The sequence below is a fragment of the Nothoprocta perdicaria genome, unplaced genomic scaffold (genome assembly GCF_003342845.1).
Source record: "Nothoprocta perdicaria isolate Ctin4 unplaced genomic scaffold, notPer1 scaffold_6, whole genome shotgun sequence".
Taxonomy (NCBI): domain Eukaryota; kingdom Metazoa; phylum Chordata; class Aves; order Tinamiformes; family Tinamidae; genus Nothoprocta; species Nothoprocta perdicaria.
In genome coordinates, this window is record NW_020455865.1 from 2,083,117 (window position 1) to 2,104,883 (window position 21,767).

At 51.5% G+C, this 21,767-nt stretch overlaps 1 protein-coding gene across 1 annotated transcript; it reads right to left on the reverse strand.

Annotated features, from left to right (window-relative positions):
• Positions 1-8,709: 8,709 nt before the first annotated feature.
• NACC2 (NACC family member 2) lies at positions 8,710-21,479 on the reverse strand. The gene is made up of 5 exons (XM_026049488.1): positions 20,559-21,479; positions 13,625-13,792; positions 11,118-11,223; positions 10,768-10,865; positions 8,710-9,433 (listed from the first exon to the last, which is right to left on the reverse strand). Exons 1-5 carry the CDS (start codon positions 21,415-21,417, stop codon positions 8,934-8,936), a joined length of 1,731 nt encoding a protein of 576 aa, XP_025905273.1. The 5' UTR covers positions 21,418-21,479; the 3' UTR covers positions 8,710-8,933.
• Positions 21,480-21,767: the final 288 nt, after the last annotated feature.

Sequence of the window (21,767 nt, forward strand, 5' to 3'; positions counted from 1 at the left end):
TTCCCTTAGAAAGGTTTATATATAAATAACATATATAAAATATACATTTCCATACATTGCATAATAAAAACATATTGTATATTTTATAAAATACCTACACACCACGGGAAGCACTCCAAGACAACCATGGCTGCTGTTGGGTGCCGGCTCCCGCTTGGCAGCTTAAACGCTTTCAAGTTTTCCTCCCTTTTCTGCTTTTCTTGGAAAAGAGCCCTGGGCCGGGGCTTCGCTCCGTCCCGCCGCGCAGCCCCGCCAAATCCGGCGGGCACGTTGTTTGTTGCAAATTATTTGCTCGGCTTTAATTATCAAGTTTTGGCACCCATTAGTTAAACCGGTTAATTTTGTTACGGAGAAAACAACAAATCACAAGGCTGGCAATAATGAGGATGAACAGGCATTTAATTATCCTTGTTCTAGACAGAACAATTATTAATTTTAAATTGCAAAAAAACTCATTTGAAAAGTTTGGAGCCTGGAGAGTTATCGTGGGCAGCGTAATATTGCTGCGGGAGATCTGCGGGGCAGCTTTTTATTAATACCCGTAAATCAGGCATTTAATCAATCAATTCCTGCACCAGCCTCTTCCTCCCTGTCTGTTTTGATGCAGGAATGGAAGTACCGGCTGAGACTTGGGTGCTGGCGCTGCCTCGATGGGTGGCGAGAAGGCGCCCGGTGCTGGATCAAGGAGCTGGGGAACCTGGGGACCYGTCTGTGCATCTTGGCCACGAATGGGGACAATGTGATGGACCCGGAGCGATGGCCAAAGGAGGGGACAAGGAGGTGCCATGGCCTTAGGAAGGATCAAGTGCGTAGGTGCTGCGGCCCTAAGTGAGGATGAGGAAGGCGCTAGGTCCCCATGTAGGGATGATGGCCCTAGGCGGGGTGAGGAAGGCTTGATGGGCATAGTGAGGATGAGGAAGGTGGTGGCCACAGGCACAACGTTCCTTTGTGGAGAAGAGGAAGGCCTGACAGTCCCATGTGTGACATCCCTCGGTGAGGAAGAGGAAGACACGATGTCCCTGGGAGGGGGTGAGGAAGGCGCGATGGCCCTGGGTGTCCCCAGAAGGGGCGAGGAAGGAGCGATGGCCCCTGCATGGCATGTCCCTAGGAGGGGACAAGGAGGCCCTTGCTCCCAGTGCACGGCAGCACCAACCAGCTCCGCACTGAAATCCATCGTCGAAAGAGGGAAAGAAGTTGGAAAAAGAAAAAAAAGCCCTCTCGGGCTTCCTCCTTGAAGAAACAAATGGAATCTCATCATTTATCCCCGGTGGTCAGTGGCACAGATAACATTTTTCAAGGTGTAATTGCAGTCAATTGTGCTTTCCCCCCAGTGCCCGTCAGCTCATCTCAGCTGCCGTGATAAATGTTGGCTTTTAAGCAAGAATGGATTGATTATTAATAGCTTAGATACCAGTTACAGGAACTGCAATAAAACTAGATTTTAATTTCCCTCTCTATTAAGGAATCTCATGTTTCATTCAAAGTAGAGCGAAAATCGGGATTTTTTGGTGTGCGAAGGTATGAGATTTCCTGCGGTGGGAAGCGACTATTGAAGCCCCCACCTGGTTTGGGTCTGAGTGGGGTTGACCAGTGTGTCCCACTGCATCCCTGCGCCCGGCAAATCCCACATTTTCAGGTTCCCATTGGCAGGGACCGGTGCCGATCCCACCTCCTCCTTGTGCATTCCTGTTTGCCATTAAAACAAGAAAACAATCCCTACAGAAACCCCCTTAATGGGAGTAGAGACGTTGCGGGTGTGATTTGTGCCTAAAGCAGGGGGAAAAGCATAAAAGCCGCCTTGCCTGAGGAATGGAGTTGTGCATTTGAATCCCTTATAACTTACTTTTATGATGTAATTCTGAATTATGTTATTGCATTTGTATTTAGAGAGCACACCAGATGGTGCGTGCAGTAACACTTTAAATTAGGGTTTCCCAAATACACATTAAATTCAGATTTAATAAGACAGTTATCACATGGGGATTAAACACCAATTGATTATTTATAAAATATCACAGCTCAGCAAACGGCGCCGCTCAGCCCTCCTAAGGCACCGTGACAGATTCGGAGCCAGGGCGCCCTTGGGATTTATGGAGAGAGATGGGGCACCTACAACGTGCACAACCCCTTGGGCACCTACAACCCAACTCCTTGGGTACCTACAGCCAAACCCCTTGGGCACCTACAGCCCAACCGCTTGGGTACCTACAACGTGCACAATCCCTTGGGCACCTACAGCCAAACCCCATGGGCACCTACAGCCAAACCCCATGGGCACCTACAACCCAACCCTTTGGGCACCTACAGCCAAACCCCTTGGGCACCTACAGCCCAACATGATGCGCACCTACAGCCCAACCCCTTGGGCACCTACAACCCAACCCCTTGGGTACCTACAACCGTGTACAACCCCTTGGGCACTACAACCCAACCCCTTGGGTATCTACAGTGAAACCCCTTGGGCACCAACCAACCCCTTGGGCACCTACAGCCAAATCCCTTGGTTACCTACAGTCGAACCCCATGGGTACCTACAACCGTGCACAACCCCTTGGGCAYCTACAACCCAACCCCTTGGGTACCTACAGCCCAACCTCTTGGGTATCTACAACCCAGCCCCTTGGGCACCTACAGCCGGGCGTCAACCCCTGTGCAACCGTCACGCACAGTCGCACTGCTCCTCTTGAGGCACCTACAGCCATACGTGTCCCCCCAGGGCCACGTACAGCCACACGTGTCCCCTGCAGTCACCTACAACCGCGCAGGTTCCTTCAACCAACCGCAAACGCGCACARCCCTTTGGCCTGGGCAACCATGTGTGTCCCCTTCGGCCACCAACAACCACGGATGTCCCCTTTGGCCACCAACAACCACACACAACCCTTCATGGAGCTGCCCGGCTCCATGTGAGCCCCTTGGCCGCCTGCTTCGCCAACACATTTAAGGCCCTTTCCTGCCACTGTTTTATCTTTTTTTTTCTTTTATTATTATTCTTCTTATTCAGAACCGCAATATGCTGCTCATATACTCGGGGTAATTTACTTCTCTAATCAAATTGATTTCCATTCAAATGAATTCTCTTGTCCGTCTCTATTCCAGTAATGTTATTTCGGGCGTAAGCTGTGCCGTGGCGCAAGCGTCTAATCAACCGGCGAGATGCAGAGGCCAGCGCGGGGCTCCGCGGGGAATCGAATGCAAGTTAAATTACGGGAGCTTTTAGGCGCAATAATTTCTGTCTCGCAACTTCTGGTGGGGCCCGGCGAGGGCCGCTTCATCCCCGCTCCCGGATTTACCCGTCCTCCCGCTTTGCGGCTCTGCATTCCCGCTGCTGCTTTCCCAGGTTTGTCCTTGCGCTGGATCAGCCTCGTGCAAATCCAGCCTCCCGCCGGGAGCAGAGCCCGGCGCAGACCCCGTCCCGCCSCATCCCGCACCCACCCTCCCTCCAGCGCCCCAGCCTTGTCACTAGTATGATTATTATTGCTATTAATATTACTATTATTCCTCTTAAGCTCTGCTACAGCCTGCAGTGACMCTCAGGCGCTGCTGGGAAGCAGGAGTTGACTTTTTTTCCTGGGAATGTGGAGGCTCCCGGGTGCTCCCGGCTCCTCCTTGCACATCCCGGCCAGCCAAGCACCCGGCAGCRCCGGGAAGGGCCGGGAAAGGCTCTTTCCATGGGATCTACCCGGGGATGGAGCTTGCTCGGCCAGAGCTGGCGCTCGGCACACCTGGCTCATCCCAAAGCGCCACACGGGAAGGTCCTGGAGCCGCATGGGGACCTAGGGCGAATCCAAGGAAAAGCRAACACCAGGGCTCCGGTTATGGAGGAGCCGAAGCAGCCGCTGCAGCCAGGAAAACCCAGGGAAAAGCGACCCGGGGACTCGCCCAGGGGCTTCTCCRCCAGCCGGGCCGCGGCTCCGGCCCCAGCGCTCCCCATTCCCGCCCGGCTCCGGCGGCGCCGCTCAGCGACTCGTTCCTAATACCCCCGCTCTGCCAATGCTGCACACCAAGGACCTAATTTTAGAAATGGTGTTTATAAGTAATCACTTTGAAATATTGGAGCAGCCGCATGATGGTTTTCTCTTTCTTTCTTTTTTTTTTTTTTCCTCCCCCTCTGAAATACTGACGTTTGCAAGAAAGCTGCTCGTAAGGAAAATTCTGATTATAACAACTCATTTAGAATAAATCAGTTTGAAATGGTTTATATAACACAGCGGTATGTGTTGTACATGAAGATCCAAGTTTCTGAGCCTGTTTTTCTTTTTTTTTTCCCTCTCCTTTCAGTGAGACGAGATTAAATGAAGCCCCAAAYGCTCACAGTTTGGGCACTTCTATTTTTTTCTCCTCCTTTTGATAAGTGGGGGAAAAGCAGCTTCTCAGCAATTTTATGGCCAATTGGGTTGGGGAAAAAAAAAAAAAGGCAAAAATGAGCATGAGCAGCATTGAGCCCTGCTGCCATCCCGCTCATCCCGGCTCCGCACCGGGATCCGGCGCGTCCGGAGCAACGGGATGYGGCCAGGGGGGCTCATCCTAAAGCTCCCTCCACCGGCACCGGGGACGTTTCCAGCCCTGGCTCTCCCAAGCCAAGCAGAGGCCCCACAAACTCATCTCACATGTGGGCATCTGATTGTGGCTGCCCTTTGATTCCCGGCTCGTGTCACAGCGGGGGCTGGAGGGCAAAGGCGCCGCCTGTCCCGTCCTGTCCCATCCCATCCCATCCCGTCCCGTCCCATCCCGTCCCGTCCCGTCCCGTCCCCCTGGCACTGGGGTCTCTCCCTGGGCTCGGGGCTGTTTGCAGCCCTGCCAGGTTCACTCATGTGCCCATACTGGGGAAAAAAACCCTTATTTTTTTGGGGAAAAGCCCTTAATTTTGTCCTTGGGGGAGCACACTTAGCTTTGTGTGAGGAGTGTGAGGAGCGCTGGGGCCAACGGAGGGTCTGGGAGCGGCGCCGGGGGTCCCGAATCAACTAGAAAAAATAATACCTAGAAAAAAGGAAAATAAAGGCAAAAGAGCAGGGCCCGGGTGCCGGCAGCACCCACCTCCCGCAGCCCCGCGCCGGCCTCCGCACCCAAGGGAAACAGAGCCACCCAGAGCTTTTAATTGTAATTTACTTTATTATTTTGTAAATGTGAATTTTACAAAGCGTTTTACAATTAATGATCACATTGGGTTTTGTTTTTTTTTCGTTTTTAATGGATTTTTCATCATATGAAAACAGCTATGAGCACAGTTCCAACTGGAGGGGGGAAAAGTCCTTAATTTTTTTTTTTTCCTTTTTTTTTAGTTACCGATATATTGTGTCAGCCATGGCTACAAAATAACAGTCTTAACTATATAGAGTAAGAGCACATAAATACTAGTGAATAATGCACGATAAAAAAAAAGCTAGCATCGTTCGTGGCTGAGACAGTTGAGAAACAGAATTGAGTGGTACTGTGAGATTCTCCTTACAGCACAGAAAGTATTTTTAACAGTCATGAATTACAGTACTACTTAATACCCTATGAAGACGCTTTTAAAAACAACCTTGTACTTTAAGTCCTTTTTTCCCAAACATTCTGTCCAAAGGATTAATGTTCTATTTGAATCAAGTGCCATCCAAATGTTCAAGTCAAAAATATTTATACATTTATACTTAGTTGTTTTCTTATTTATTTATTTATTTTTTTTTGTCTGCTAAAAATAGTATTGCAAGTTTTGGCTTTTTTTTTTTTTATTTTTTGACATAAAAATCACAATTCTGTGTGTGCAAAATGCTTAAGAGTGGAAGAAACTGGGAAGGGGTTTCCAATTTGAGTGCTTTAGACTTCGGCGGAGCCGGWGGGCTCCGGGCGGGCGGTTCTGTCTCCGGCTCTCGCCTGGCACCGCCACCACGCTGACCTAGTTATACAGCAGAAACAACTCTGAAACAGTAGTTTAAGCCCAAGACAGCTCTAAACTCTCAATTTCGCATTTCGGATTTGCCGCCGGGAACATTCCCCGCTCGTAGCCAGCAATTTCCGTGAAAATAAGCAACCCGAACCAAACATTTGCAGGAAAAACGGCCGAGGAAAACGCCCCGATGGGAAGCCCGGCCCAGCTCCAGCTTTGCCGTGGCTGATAAAGCAGCACCAGCCACCGTGGCGCCCCGGGCGCTTCACCAGCACCACGAGGCCAGTTTGCAAAAAGGGTGGAATTTTGCAAAAAGGGTGGAATTTTGCAAAAAGGGATGCAACTTTGCAAAAAGGTTGCAACTTTGCAAAGAGGATGCAACTTTGCAAAAGGGATGCCACTTTGCAAAAGCAGCTCGGAGGACCCATTTGTGCCACTTGGAGTCACCACGGTCTGCCGGGGAGGCRCCAGCCCCGGGCGTTCGCTGCGGTTTTGGGGCAGAACTGCTAGTTTTGGCGCGTTATGCGTGGAGGGAGGCAGCAGCCCCCTGCCAAGCAGCATCGCAGGGGCGGCCGAGCCCTGCGCTCTAGGGCAGCTGCATGTAACTCGTATGCTTATTCTCCGTTTGCTTTAAAGGTGCTTGGTATAACTTTAGATATATAATATACATGTAATATTGCTAATAGTCAAGCATAAGAATAAAGGTGCAGACATACCATAAATACTGATGCTTCGATTTTTTTTTTTTTAATACTACCAGACCTAGATGAATGCAGTTTCCTATTCACATTATAAAGCAGCCCCAAGTTCTATAATTTAAAATAGTGTCGTAAACAAAGAGGAAGGAAGGAGTTGGTAATGATCTGATTTTGCTCAATCCGTTTTCCTTGGAAAAGAAAAAATAATAATAATAATAAAAAAAGATCAAAAAATTCTAAGGCACTCAGGAAAGCCGCATACAATCGATGGACTGCTCTGTTCTCGCTTTACATTCAGTATTTTATAGGGGTTATTTTTTTTTTTTTCTCGGAAGAATACAATCATTATCCACATAACATCTTCAAACATATCATTAATCCTCCACACACAGGAAACATTAGTGCAAAATGCTTGCCCTCATCTACCAGATAAGGAAAAACCCAACGCCCTTCACATTTTAGAAGTTTGCCTTCCTAATAATAATAACAATTAAGATAACAAACAAACCCAAATAAAAAAAAAGAAAAAAAGAAGGAAAGAAAGAAAAAAACAAGGAAAAAAAAAAACCAAACTAGACAGGAAGTTGTGCTAGGTATAAAAATATATTTTTTCACTGTGCAACTCGACTCTCTTCAGACTCTGCCCTAAGCCGCTCCGCGTCATTCAAGTACTGCTGCCACCGCCGCCCCGTCCCCCCCGGCCGCAGGGACGGCCCTGGGGGGGGTTTGGTCCAGCACCCGTCCCGAGCCCTCCCGAGCGCCCCGGAGGAGGAGGAGGAGGAGGAGGAAGGTCCTGCTGGGCTCCATCACCCACCTTAGAGGCTCTCGCGGCCCCCGGCTCGGTGGCCAAACCCTCGGGGAGCCCTTGGGGGGTCCCCGCCAGGCGGGGGGTCCCCTCGCTGCCCCCAGGCCCCCGCACATGGCGGGCAGCACCCGAGCTTGGCTGGCGCACGTGGGTAAAGTGCAAGTGTCGCCCGCGGGCGCCGCGGCCCCGGCCCCCCTTGCATAGGTCTGCGGTGCCACCCCGGGGCTCGGCCCTCACCAGGTGCCGCCGGCTTCAAGTATCGGAGACAACAAAACAAATGGCCAGAAGTCGGGGCCGTCTCTCGCCCCTTCCCTCCCCACACACACTTTACATTTTTTTTTCCTTAAATTTAAATACAAAGAAGGAAGAAAACCCTGAGCAAAGCGCCGAACTCGGGAACTGGGAGAGGGGGAACAAAACCAACGGAAGGGAGCCCCAAAGGGACCGGCCACGGTCCCCCCGAGCAGCTCTGTGCACTTTGCGCTTGTTCATAGCTCCAAACCTCCCAACGAACACACCACCAGTGTCTTTAAAGCAGGCATTCTCGTCACAGTCAAAGTAATAATTGAATTAACAACAACCGAAAACTCAAGCCACGTTTGGCTTTCCCGGGCTCCAGCCTCGCAAACCTCGCAAACGCACCCGAAAAACGGCCCTGGGAGCAGCAGCACCCCGTTCCGGCCCCGGGTCCATCCTTCCCATCGGCTTCCCCACGGGATGTTCCCCGGCGGGAGGACRAGCGCCCCAGGGCTTCCTCCTCCCGAAACGCCCCCCAGGAGGGCAGCACGCTGCAACCCACGGGAGCCGCGGCCGGCGATGCCCGAGGCGGCTCCACGCACGATCCCGGCTCCCGAGGAAGCCCCCGGGCTCCAGGGAACCCAAGGCAAAACYCGACACTATCCTCAATGGAGAGCCCACGGCTCCAGCCTCCCACTGGAGGCTCCTGCCTCGCTCCGGGCCTCCCACCTTCCAACAGAAGCATCCTAGGAGTTTCCCAGCACCCTCGGGCACCCGGCTGGAGCCCTCGGGACGCCCGTGGCCTTCCCGGCTGCCACGGAGCCCCCTGCGCTGGAGGAACAGGCCAAGGAGGGCTTCACTGCTGAGCGGAGCAATGGATGGGGTGGTGATGATGGGGGGGCGGGGGGGTGGCTAGCTTCTCTCCTCCCCTTCTGAAAAAAAGGAAAAGAAAAAAGAAAAAGAGAAAAGGAAAAAAGAAAAAGAAAAAAGGAAAAAGCTACAATCTTATAGACTAACCTCAGGAATATCAAAAAAGGAGCCCAATATTTCTTTTTTTTCTTTTTTTTTTTTTTTTTTTTCTTTTTTTTTTTTTAAGTAGGTCGCCACAGACCTAGTCGTTTACAGTATAACGAATGCGATTATTTCCTTCATAAATTTTAAATACAAGCAGAATAAAAATCACATTTTTTTCAGGCAACAGTAGCAGTTCAGTAGGTAAGTGGCTTGATCACATTTTTTTTTGTTTGTTTGTTTTGTATTAGTAACGCATGCAAGCAGCTTTAGTATTACAGATCCCTTATAGGTCGCAAACCATGAGCTCTCTCTATAAAGTCCCTCCGTAAGTACCATCCTGTCTTCTCACGGGAGTTTCTGGCCGGCTAGCGGAGCCCGAGCCCTGCTCGAAAGGTTGTGGAGTGCTTTGGGTATCCGATGCCAGCGCCTCCGTGGCAGCTGCCTCCTGTATAACGGAGCCAGCGCCTTCGGCATCCTCGCTCTGTTCAAAGGACGGGTTGGAGCCGTTGCTTAGATCTACGTTTACCGTGTTAGTTCTCAGGGCTACTATAGTCCCCGCCTCGCTCCTCCGCTCTGCATAGATGCGCTGCTCGAAGACCTGAGCGGTGTTGGGCTGGAACTCGGCGTCCAGGGGGACACTGTTTGTGCTGGAGCCCATCACYGTGCGGTACATCTCCATCCCTTCGGGCAGCATGGACTTGATCTTCGGGAGCCAGCGCTTGCGGACGCGGCGCGCGTTGGTGCACATATCGGCTGCTATCACATTCATCTCGCTTTCCTTAAAGCTCGGGGCAAAATTCTGACAATACACTGCAACGACAGGGATAATCACAACTGAGGACCCGGAGAAAGCAATAGGGGGAAGGCCGGGCGCTCGTAGCCTTCGTGCCATCCTACTAACAAGCTGCCACCCATCCTGCATGCGGGTGCCATCAAGCACAGGGTCTCTAGCACGGTGGAGCTCCCTCATAAACAGATCTAGGGAAACGGTGTCCGCCAGGAGCTGGATATTGCACCYCAAGGATCAACCCTGCCTGGTCCAGATGACACCCTGCACGTCTCCTTGTATTGGCCACTGCAGAGCTAGACATCACAGACCTCCATCCCAGCCCAGCAAAGCCTCTGTTGACTGGGGGTCAAACACTCACAGCTAGTTATCACCTACAGTGCATCTGCAGGATATTGCTCTGCAAAATCCACGGTGAGCATCACCTGGCGCCCTGGAATATGACTGTGTCAGCCTTGGACAAGGAAGCCTACGTCCTACGGGAACAGGGGAGGATGATGAGCATCTTCCACAACTCAACACGAGCCAGGGCTAGTGGCCCCTCCTGGCCACCAASAGGCCCCTTTAACACACTCCTCGTGTTCCAAAGAGCGCCTGCAATAGTCAAGTATTTACCCATTTGCTTTCTTGTGCCTGATACAGCAACTAGTTATCATCATGGAAGTAACAGAATGCTCTTCATAGACACACTCATCATCGTGCACAGATTTCCAAAATGAAGGGTCAGCCATCACCTGGTCCTACACTTCCCCAGCCTTGCTAAATTTAAGAGCCATGTAATCATTAGCAACCGAAACCCACCAGGAGTCTTACCCACAGGACAGCAGGAGGGCTGCTGGGTTTAAACCAGCTCAGTCTGGCAAAGCATCAGCCCTAAAGCAGAGCTCAAGTGCTCTGGGATCAGAGCCTAGATGAGCCTCTCAGAAGCTGAACTTTGTGCAGAGCTCAAATGAGAAATGCAAAGATGCTCTGGCTTTTTAAGGTATCTCCAATATGCAAAATTACTTGCAGCAAGGCTCCCGTTTTACCTATTAAAAAGTTGATAAAACATATTCAAGGAAACGGACTTGAAAGCTAGCAGAAACRATGGCAAGATCCCAAGAGCTCAAGTTTGAAGCAGTCAGGAAAACGCTTGGTTCTCAGAGGCCCATTTACTATTTAAGAGCAAGGAAAGCCCTGGGCACCTCGGGGACGCCAGAGCAGCAAGAGGTGCCCAGAGGACATGGATGCCCGGAGGACACGGCTGGGATGTGGGTTGGAGCCGCACGCCCCGCTCGTGTCAATGGGTGCCGGGGGTTCGGAGCCGGYGCTGGCGGCATTCCCGCATCCCGGTCTGGCCGCCCAAAGCCCTGCTTACGTTTCACGGCGTTGAGGACCCTGCTGTCCAGCGGCTTCCGGCTGGGATCGCTTGTGGACGACCGGATCCCGGTGCCGCAGCTGTTGGCGAGCGTGTTCCTGCAAGAAAGGCATGGGAAGAGCCTGACGCCGGGGACAGCCACCATCCCAACCCAGCCAGGGGACACCGTCCTCCTCTCCTTAGTTTCTTACGGGGGAATCACCAATTTATGTGCCCATTTACAAAAAAGTAGAGATATAAGCACAGCGAATGTGCAGGATGCAATGTTCACAGAAACACTGTGCAGTAACAGCCTGAAAACAGCTGCAAATGGAGCGCCCCGAGACATTGTACRCGGCAAGGCGACCTACCGATCAAAGAAGGTGGCCAGCAGACGTCTCAGGAGAACCTTGTGCTTCACCCCCGCGCACAGGTGGCAATTCATCAGCTGTCCCCGAGTGATGTAAACACCCGAACCTGCGTGGGGCCAAGGTGCAGAAGGCGGCGTTAAATCCCCGATGACCCACGAACAGGCTCCTCCTGCTTCGCTGCCTCGTCTCGCTGTGAGGTTCGGCACCTCTTTGGGGCTAAAAAAGCCCCAAAAGGCCAATGGGATTTGTGGAGAGGCCCCATGAGTGCTGCTGTTCCAACCCCGCAGGGTCCTGGCAAGCCCCAGGCACCAATAAACCCCTAATTTTACCCATATAGCACAGATGTCTACGGAATTCAGATGAAAGGGTTGGTTTTTATAAAGGCGAGCAGCACAAGGCTCTCTTCTATGATTTCATATACACATATCAGATTATTTGTTCTTTCTGAAAGTCCCAATCCACTTGTCCTTTTCTTAAGTGAAAGACTGTAGATCTTACAACTAAAAGGAAAGAAAAGCCCTGCCTACCCCAGAAAAGGTACCTATTGATGCTACAGATCTAACCGCTTCCAAAAATCCTGCCCTGTAACCTCTTGATACTTCTGTTGGGCTGGGAATTTTGCTTCTATTGCATAGGAAGTGCTGACTTTGAAATATATTGGCTTTAAGGATGTTCTTGGGAAGAAAAACGAGTCCTGCCAAAGCAGCTGGGTGTGTCTGGAGGTTGGGAAGTGGATCCTCAGTGCTATATAGCAGGTTTCTTATCCTTTCCTTACCAAACACTTCTACTTCGCACACAGCTTACAAAAACAAACCACTCTTATGCCTCTGAATCTGCTTGCACGGGAGGTTATTCCATTTTTATAGTGCACCGTTGCAGGAGAGTTGTAAGGGGTTTTGATGTTTGCTTTTAATTAAGATTAAATACTGGGTCATATCTGCATGCAGAGCACTCTGTCTTGAAGATTAAAAAAAAAAAAAAGAAAGAAAAAATCTATTGGAGGAAAAAATCACCTGCCGAATTTCCAGGAAAGCCTACGGCTCGTCCTTCTTGAGCTTGAGGATAATGGGATTGCTCAAGAACATTTAGGGGCTAGTGGGGGGATGATGGCAACAAGAGCCCCCTTGGCTTGGGGGTGTCACCGGGTCCGGGTTCCACTCGGTGACCATAAAGTCCCTCGGGCCAAAGGTGGGTGCCGCTCCGGATCACAGAGCCCCCCTTAGCACCATGCCCTGCTCCATCCATCCATCCCTCCCTCCCTCCCTCCCACTCCCAGGACCATTTCAAGGCTCATTTCAGCCCTTCCTAAACGAAGCTGATGCAGTTTGCATCCGGAGATGCATTCCAGAGAATCCGGAATATGAAGTTTAGGGGACTTTCATGGAAAGCAGCTTCTCCCATCAATGCAGGGTCCAACCGCGTCACGTCCAACACGGTCATTAGCAACCGAGCCTTTATTCAGCAGCACTTTTTAGGAGAGAGGCATCAGCAAGAGCCAGGCGCCACTTTAATAAATAAAGAATAACCCGGGCAGCCACTATCAGTTAGAGATATTAATCTAGTTCTTTTTTTTTTTCCAGATTGAAAAATGTAAATCAAGCAGAGCTGCCTCAAGCCAATTTGCAGCTCGCGCTGTGAAAATAACCCACACCACTTGATGTTTTTGAAGAAGTCTCACATAAAATGTAAATGGGTTGAAAATGAATATTCCAGATAAAATAAATACTCGTGCCTTTCTGCTGTGTTGCTGTGCGTGMGTTTTATTTCTACCTTCCATTGAAGAAAGCTCTCCTTGATCACACAGAAACCTCTCCAGGTTATTTCTTGAAATTAAGAGTCTTTCTAGAGACTGCACGGAAAACCCATGCTGCTCAACGAGAGATAAATGACCAGAAAGGAAAGGACAACAGATCCAGGCTGATGGTGTCACCACTTGTCCTTCCCACATCAATTGTAAATTCAATCCCCAAATGGAAAAAAAATACCTTTCCTAGAGGAAAGGACCAATCCAAACTGACTCCTTCTTTGCCTTCCTAAAGGAAGGAAAATTTTCAGTTTAATAATTTTTAGAAAACTTTTAAAGCTTTTCCGAAGCTTCTTCACTGACACTAATTTTATAGCCACTGGCAGGTGAATCTTATAATATGAGACCTTTTTTTTTTTTTTTTTTTTTTAATCTGGGCATCTAAATCACAACACAATTGTGATGCTGCCCACACCAATCGGGAAGAATACAAGCTGAGGAATTCAATTAAAATGCTAAATTAATTCAATTGAATAAATCCTGTTAATGACATGTTTTTCTATCAGCAAATTAAAGGAAATTTAAGATTTTTTTTTTATATATAAGATAATTAGCGATGAATAATACAAAATGACATTGCAAGGGCATACAATATGTACGACTGTGACAACGATGCTYGCAAGAGGAAGGACACGTTTGGAGAAGGAGAATATCAGTCCCCCCCAGTCATCCTCAAGCAAAGAGCAAGTTAACCCGTTAGTACCTGCGACGAGCTCTAGTTTTTCCCCAGGGTCTCCCTCTGAGTAGAGTTTGGGGTGACAGCGGTATCCGATTTGACTGATGAGACTGGCCGGCAGCGCGACCAGGTCCCGCCTGATGAGGACGCAGGAACGATTCTCCAGCGGGATCTGCTCTGGCTTTTCTTGAGCAACTTGAGAAAAACAAAAAAAAAAAAGAAAAAAAAAGACAAAACCCCATTAAAAAAGGTTATCATGCAACAGCAGATCGTATTTTGAGCCTGCCGCGCCGCTCCGGGAACGCGCGGAGCCCGGATGCCCGGCCGGCCGGGACGTCGCCCTGGGCCCTCAGCGCCTTTCTTGCCCTGCTCGCCTTCGTGCTCCCACTCGGCAAGGGGGACGAGGCGACCCTAATCACGCTTCAGCTTTTCCCAATTGTACCATTTTTGAAAATGGGCAGCTCTGCACATCGGACTTTGTCTGTGGAGCAGAACTAATCTCCTCCAAACRTCTGAAGAGGCATCGAACTTACTCAACTTTGAGCAATAAACTAGCAAGATTTGATAAATATCCACTTTAATATCACAGCAACTCCAATTCCTGACTTTTTTTTTCCTGCTGAAGCTACAATTCAGTTTTGCAGATAAATGCTACAGYCAGAAAAGTCAACAGGGGCAACTCGCTATCCACCGGTCACCTCCTCCGAGCTGCACTGTGTCTCCCGAAAAGCCTCCCCTTAATTGACGCCTTTCCGAGGCTGGCATTTTGTCTCAATAACAAGAAATATCCCGACCAACCGACCAAAAAATTTCATTAAGCTGYGGCCTCCAAACCGAATTACACCGAGCTACGAGGACCCAGCTGTGATTTCACTTAAAACATTCCCTTACATCCCATTAATGGGACCTGCCACTGCCTATTAGCCAGCGGTCACGTTGAAGAGCTAAAACAACCGGGTTTTACTCCTAGCGCTGCACAATCGGGGGTTACGTGAGCGTACCGAGGATTAGCTTTCTAAAGCACGTTTACAGCACAAGTCCACAGGCAGGCTTAAAATTACAGATCACAGCAAAACAGGCCTGAGCCAGGTGTGTACCGAGTCCGTTGCACTGGTGCATGTTGTGCAGCTCCCAAATTGCACCCCAACTGTATAATGATCTTTTTGTTTTTTCCCTCCAAGAAGGTCTGATATTGTGGTAAGTGCTACGTGTGAAATCAAATCTGGCTCGGTGCCTCACTCTGTATGACTASAGAGATAGGAAAACAAATAAAAAACCCCCAGCAATTAGTGCTTCTGAATTTGAAATGTATCCTATTTAAAAGGTGTCTTTTACYGTGGTTATTCTGATAATCTGGAGGCCTTTATTTTTTTTTTCTCTCTCTCTCTTCAATTGCCTCGATAAAATAACAAGTTTTGCAAACTTGTTGCTGCAGTAACCGAGCGGAAATGCCTCTTCCACAAAGGGATTAGTGTTCTAACTAGGACATGCCCTGCAATATTGCATTGTTGGGCCCCTCCGCGTTGCAAGGCACAAGGCTGGAAACATCCCGGCGCTCCCCGCGCCCCTCCTGCCCTCCAAGGCTGGAGCTGCTCTGCGCGCTGAGTCTGCAGCGGGGCACGGAGCTGCTTAAAGCAAACGGGGCTGGAAAAGCACCGTGGCTCGGGACGCCTCTTCCCTRGGAAAAGCGCACAGAGCTGGCGGATGCATTGGCGTGGTCCTGGATTGGCAGGGAGCAGCGGTGACAGAGCAGCCTGCATGATGTTTTAGAAGTAATTTCTCTCGCCCTCGTAGCCCGGGTATCTCTGCAAAGTGGGAGCGCCTTGTAGTGCTCCTAGAGCCCCATTTCCACACACGATTTTTCACCAACTGAAATATCTCCCCATTTAATAGCTCTTCCAGGAGGTGCTTCCACGCACACAGATCTCCGTGTTTGGGAACCTTGCGCTCACACAGCCAAGGCACCTGGAAGACCCCCTTATGTTACTAATGTTTTCCACCTTAACCTCATCAAAAGCAGAGGGGCACTCAAAARGGTATTAAAACCCTTTAATACCAGCACAAAAAAGACCAAACAACAGCCTATTCCACTCTCAGTTTTGGCAAAACACTCTCACCAAAGCAGGTTACCAGGGWGCCAAGGACATCACAAAATCAATGCAAGCCTTGAGTGGGAAGAAGCAGCAGGAGCTACTGGAGGACACCTCATAAAGCRTCCATTTGGGGTCCTCCTCCACCTTCTTATCAGTTAGATACAGACTGAAAAGTCAGAATGACACAGGCTGGGCACAACTGCTTGCTCATCATCAGCCACAGACACCAGGTTGGGATGTCCAAAGTCTTCAACGGAGGAGAAGGTCAATCCACRCTACCGGGGCACCCAGGCGCCAGCATCTGGCACCTCGTCCTGCTCTAAACGCCCATTTCCGAGTCAAGAGGTGACGGGCAGAGGTTGAGATTAGGCTGTAATTACTTCCTACGGCCCGGGCTAATTGCAGGCAAGCTTGGCAGGGGAACGAGACTGCTCATCAGCAGGGCAGATCTTCAGCTGTTAGGAGAGGATTAGGGGGTGAGCACACAGGCGAGTTATTGCAAAGCTCTCCGCTTATTCCCTCTTGGAAGGTGGGAAGGTTGTACGTCTCCAGGGAACGCCCCATTGAGCAGTAGAAATCACTACACCAACAGATCCTCATCATGGTAAAAGGACAGGCGGTGGGTCCACGCTGCTCCTTATCCAATATTTATATATTCTGAGACCAAAAGGGAGATTAGTCACTGCTCTGATCACACAGACGTCTCTTCAGGTGGCTTTGCTGGATAAAAAGCAGCATCCAAAGGAGGCAAAGCCAAGGCAGACCCCACACAGACTCGGTAAGAGCTGCGTTATCCTTCACACTTGTAAAGAGTTTCCCAGCTTTAGGTGTCAGGGCACTTTGCAAACCAGCTAAGCACCACGGAGCTCAAGAGGCTGAGGGACATTTTCTAGTCCAAAACTGCAGACTTAGCACTGAGGTTCAGCTGGGCCTGCCTCAGCCCTCAGCCACGTCCACATCCCATCCACTTCTACATCAAAATGACTGCAACCAAAGAAATTAAACATTCACAGCACCCAACCAGCCACGGCCACGAGACAAGGACAGATCCYGCTGCTTTGCCGCTCGGCAAGATAAGCGCTCAATAAAGCCCAGATCTGGGGCCAAACAGATCCCGATGCAGCAATAATGAAGCCTGCAAGAGAAAGAGCAGAACAACTACGGATTTAAAGCTAACTTCCTAGGGAAATTTCAAAGAACGTGGTGTCAAGCCCGTTTCCTGAAAGCAAAGCAGCTTTCCAGGAAAACAACACTAATGTCCTGGACCCYGCATTGAGAAAAGCCAGGGACAACTCCACCTGGAAAAGATTTTGTGCTTTCGAAGACATGTCTTTTTGTATGTGTTGACCCATAGAGAAAACAGCATTGATCTCCGAAGCCAAATGTTTCACAAGACGAGCTAAAACTCATGCTAAAAAAGACCAAGCCCGATTGAATCCACTACTCTATTTCAGTTACCGCCCTCCGAGTGACCTTGCAGTCTATAAATCTGTCATTAAACATGGGCACGAATCCTTTTTGGAGCTGGTTTCGATGAAAGCACCGGTAGCAAACGCAACGATACTGCACAAAACCGAGCAGAGCTTTGGGCCTTCCCAGGCAGCTCCACAGCCGTCAATCGCTGCACAGGGGCCGGTTACGTAAAGCAGCAGCAAAGAGACACTCTGCTCCCATGTTTTCAGAGAAAGCAACTCTGTTTGGCCTTTATGCTCTACAGAACGGGATAGTATTCGCTTCTAATTAATGTGCATCTTCGGAGGGCAGCAGCTCCTTTGCTTTGAACGCGAGGGCCCACAATGGGCAGCATTGTTTAATGCAGTTTTGTTCCCGACGAAGAAAGGAGCCTACCAGCTACCGGAGAGACAGGCAGGAAATCATTAAAAAGCCAGCTAAGATAGCTACCAGTCAAACACTGATTTTTTTTATTTATTCAAGGATCTGCTTTGATCTCAAACTCCCAGGGACGCTGCAGCTTGCAGCAGTTGCTTTGCAATGGGCAAGACCCCAGGCCGCAGGCTACCAAGGCCATGGCCATGAGACTCACCTTGCCTGGCTCTCCTTCAACACCTCCTCACTGTCAGATTTCAGCACGCTGCAGTAGGGGAGGAAAGAGCGGTTTGGGTTCAGAGAGGGAAAACAGAACTCAGGAGGGACTGACCCACAGCACAAATACATTTTTGTAGGACCACACCATGAACCAAGAAGTCACCAGGCACTCTTAGGACACCAAGAGCATCCCTACTTGACCCACTACTGGCCATGCCACCAGCAGTTTAGCTCCTACGTCAACATTTYGACATTTCTATGCCATCCACCTATTTTCCCTCTGAGGGAGCTGCACGGGATGAGCATCCGGAGCCGGGAGYGCGGACCGCACACGACCCGCACGCACACGCCGCCGCCCAGCCCCGGCGGGGACCGTTTACATTGTACAGATAGCACGTTTACAACAACGTACCGAAACGCAGAGATTTGATTTGTGACCTATTTATACACGGAGGTAATCTGGAATTAGTACAGGAAAAATATTACTGGTTTATAAATACCCCTATCTTGCCTTTGCTTCAGATCTCAGCCAGGAGCGAAACATCTGCCAGTCTAAAATTAAACATCTGTGTTTCACTGCGAGGAAAGAGGGACGAGGCGTTTTAATGCCAAAAAAGGCCAGGCGCGGGTGACACCAGTGCAGGGCCCGGGCATCACCTGCGGCCACCGCTGGAGACCGGRTCCACCAAGGAAACCCGCTCCGGATGGTGCCCACGCACATCGGACCAAACCGACACTTAATTTGCTAAAAAAAAGGACTAATTCTTAGTCGTGTGTGTTGTCTGCAAGCCCAGCCGCCGGCGCAGCCGCGGGAGCAGCGGAGCGCTGCTGCAGCGGGAGCAGCCACGTGTCACGGAGGCAAGGACACAGCTCCGAGAGGCTGCTGGGGACGTCACTGCCCGTCCCGAGCGAGGTCCCCGGGCGCTGCCAGCGCTGTCGCGACTCCGGTGCCTCCCTGTCCCGCTGCTTCCCGCCAGGAATCGGCAGCCGGCAGAGAAAACTCTTCTCGCAACTAATTACCACCACTCCTCTGTAATGGCTATTTTAGATGAATTTTTAATGGCGCGTGCTCTTGACACTTCGGTATTTCATAACTTTCAGGTCCAATCTTTCTCCACCAGCTATTTGCTGCAGAAAGGGTGTTTTTTTCCCCCCCTCTTTTCCCTCCTCTTCCTGGGAACCATCGCGCCGCCGGCATGGAGGAAGCCGCGTCTTGTGCAACTTCACTTGTGCCTGTCAAAATTAAATTAAACGCATCTGCTAAGCGGCGAGCTGCCGCCGAGCACCCGGGAGCGCCTCCGAAACCCGCTGCAATCCCGAGCACACGGAGCCACATTCCCAAAAGGCAGACGGGCAGCAAAGCCTTGGATCCCTGCAAGCCTCGGCCGAGCTCGCTCATGCCAAGCAGGTGCCTCCGAGCTAGACCCAGCTCCAGCCCTTCGGCAGCCTTTGGATCTTATTTTATCTATTTATTTTTCCTCCCGGAAGGGTTTATAAAACACAAAATTAAAGGAAGCTCCGTGGCCTGCTGGAAACTCCTCCGGGACCTGCTCCGCATCCTGCTAGGGCATCGGGGCGGGTGTCCTGCTCTGTGCCCTGGACACAGGGACCGGAGCAACTGCCTATGGCCCAGGAGGGAGAAGGAGAAAAATACAGTAAAAAAAAAGAAAAAACAAGAAGAAAAAAGAGCACTCCCCCTCCCTGGAGCCGGCGCCGGCGCCGCTCCGCGCTTTGTTTTTGTTTTCRCGAGCGGGGCTCTTGGAAACCTTGGCAATCACTATTTTAACTGCTTCCCCCCCCGGCTTTTGTCCGCCCTGCGATGGCCCCACGTGCCAGCGGCGGGATTAGCTCCTTCCCTCTGCCATCTTACGCCTCTATTATTCTGCACCTTCCGAGGGTACAGTTTATCCCCACTAATTAAAGCACGGTTAGCTGTGCAAGCCCAAGCTGTCATGGAATAGCTTTGGTTTTGCCTTTTTTTTTTTTTTTGGTCAAAAATTCTCTTTTTGCACATGTGTGCACCCTGCTTCCCTGGAAGGCTCGGGCTCCAGCTGGGTTATTCCAAGCTGGACGCTGCCCTGTCCCAAAGGGGAGGCGCAGGAAGGGCCACAGGGCAGSATGGGGACGAAGGGAGCGCGGCTTTGGGGATACTCGGAGGGAGGCAAAGCGGCGCTTCAGCAAGCGGGAGGCCARTATTTGCAGGAATTAGGCTAACAAGGATGAGTGAAACGAGCAGCACCATCCCCAACCACTGCTTGGCAAGGGACACGAGCAGGGGGACACGGTGGCTCTGCTGTGAAAGCCACACATGGCAAAGAGGCCCCCAAAGTGCTTCCCCTGGTGACATGCCAGAGGGACAAGCACAGTGGTGTTAACACAGAGGGAGCAGGCACTTTTTGCAGATGTTCCTAAATGGAACCTTCTATGGAAATGATTTGATGATATTCGGAGGRGGAGAGAGAAACATACATAGATAGGTTGGGTTTTTTTCCTTTAAAAAGGTTAGGAAAAAGGGAAAAGTGACCACTCGGGACATGGTGGCCTGGGATGGGGTTTTGCCACCTCTGGAGGAATCTCCAGTTGGGGAAGGGGTGCGCGAGCAGTGGCACAAGGGCCACGGGCTGGATGCAACCGTGGCCACCAGCACCCAGCTGGCATCATGCAACCCTCAGAGCACCCAACCATGCGGAGCCACCAAAGAGCATCCCAGGAAACCCAAACGCCACGAACTGCCCCAAACCCACGCAGCTGGGCGAGGAAACACCAAGCAAAACCCCCGGGAGGGCAGAGAGGCCAAGGGGGAGGGCGCACGGGCGCGTTACCRGAGTATTCCCCTGAGGACTTGATGTACATCTGCCCGTACTGCTCCTCCACCATGGTGTCGTAGGCCTCGTCGTCCTCGTCGTCCTCCTCGTTGTGGTAGGACGTGGGGCTGTCGGTGGTGGGCAGGCTGCTGGCGCCGGGGCTCGTGCGCTCGCCCTGCGAGTAGGCGACCTGCGGCACGGCGGGCAGCAGGGTGGCCAGGTTGGGCACGCCGTAGTAGGAGACGCGCGAGAGCTTGAGGGCGCCGGCGGCGGGGCCGGCCGCGTTGGCGGCCTCGCGGGCACCGGCCTCGAGCGGCCGCTTGCCCGGCAGCCCGGCGGCCGCCTGCAGCTCGAGGCTCTCGTGCTTGACRCGGGCGAGCAGCGGGATGGGCACGGAGGGTGCGACGCCGTAGGGAGCCGCGGCGGGCGGCAGCGGCGCGCACGGGCTCTGCGGCTCCGAGCCGGGCTCCTCCATGGTGGCCGTCTGCGAGTCGCAGTGCGGCGAGCTCACTTTGAACATGAGGTCCGTGCCCTTCTCCACGATGTGCTGGATCTGCAGGAAGCCGGCCGTGTACATGACCACGAGCTGCTCGCTGGCCGCCATGGTGAGCTTGCCCGTGTAGCAGAAGGAGAGGATCTGCTGGAAACAGGCGGGCGGCACCGTGCCCGGCAGCTCGAACGCATTCTTGCTGTTGCCGCTGAAGAGGTCGCGGAAATAGAGGCTGCTGGCGGCCAGCACGGCCCGGTGCGCCTTGAACGCCTGGCCCTTCACCACGATGGAGACGTCGCAGTAGAGCCCCAGCAGCCGCTGCTCGTTGAGGCAGCCCAGGACGGTGTTCCCGAAGTTGGGGATCTCTATGTGCAGCAGCTGCGACATGGCTCGCGCACGCCGGGGGCTCCTCACGCATTCAACGCAGGCAGAGCCGGAGGAGGGCACATCTGCAAGGCGGAGAGGGCAGGGAGAGAGCAAGAGCATTTTTTAAGCAAGCCACGGAAACACATGGGGGTGAAACGGGGCGCGCGCGAGCGGGGACAGCGGTGGCCGGGCCCGCCGGCCGAGGCAGGACAGCGGCTGCTTATGAAATTAGTTATCGATGTTCCTAAACAACGGGGTGGCGGGGGGAAAAACGCCATCGGTGGAGGGCAAAGGGCATTTCAAAATTCAAATATTTTCTTAAAGTTGTGGTTTGTTTAAATAAACCTCGCTGATTTATTCCCCCCAGGTTT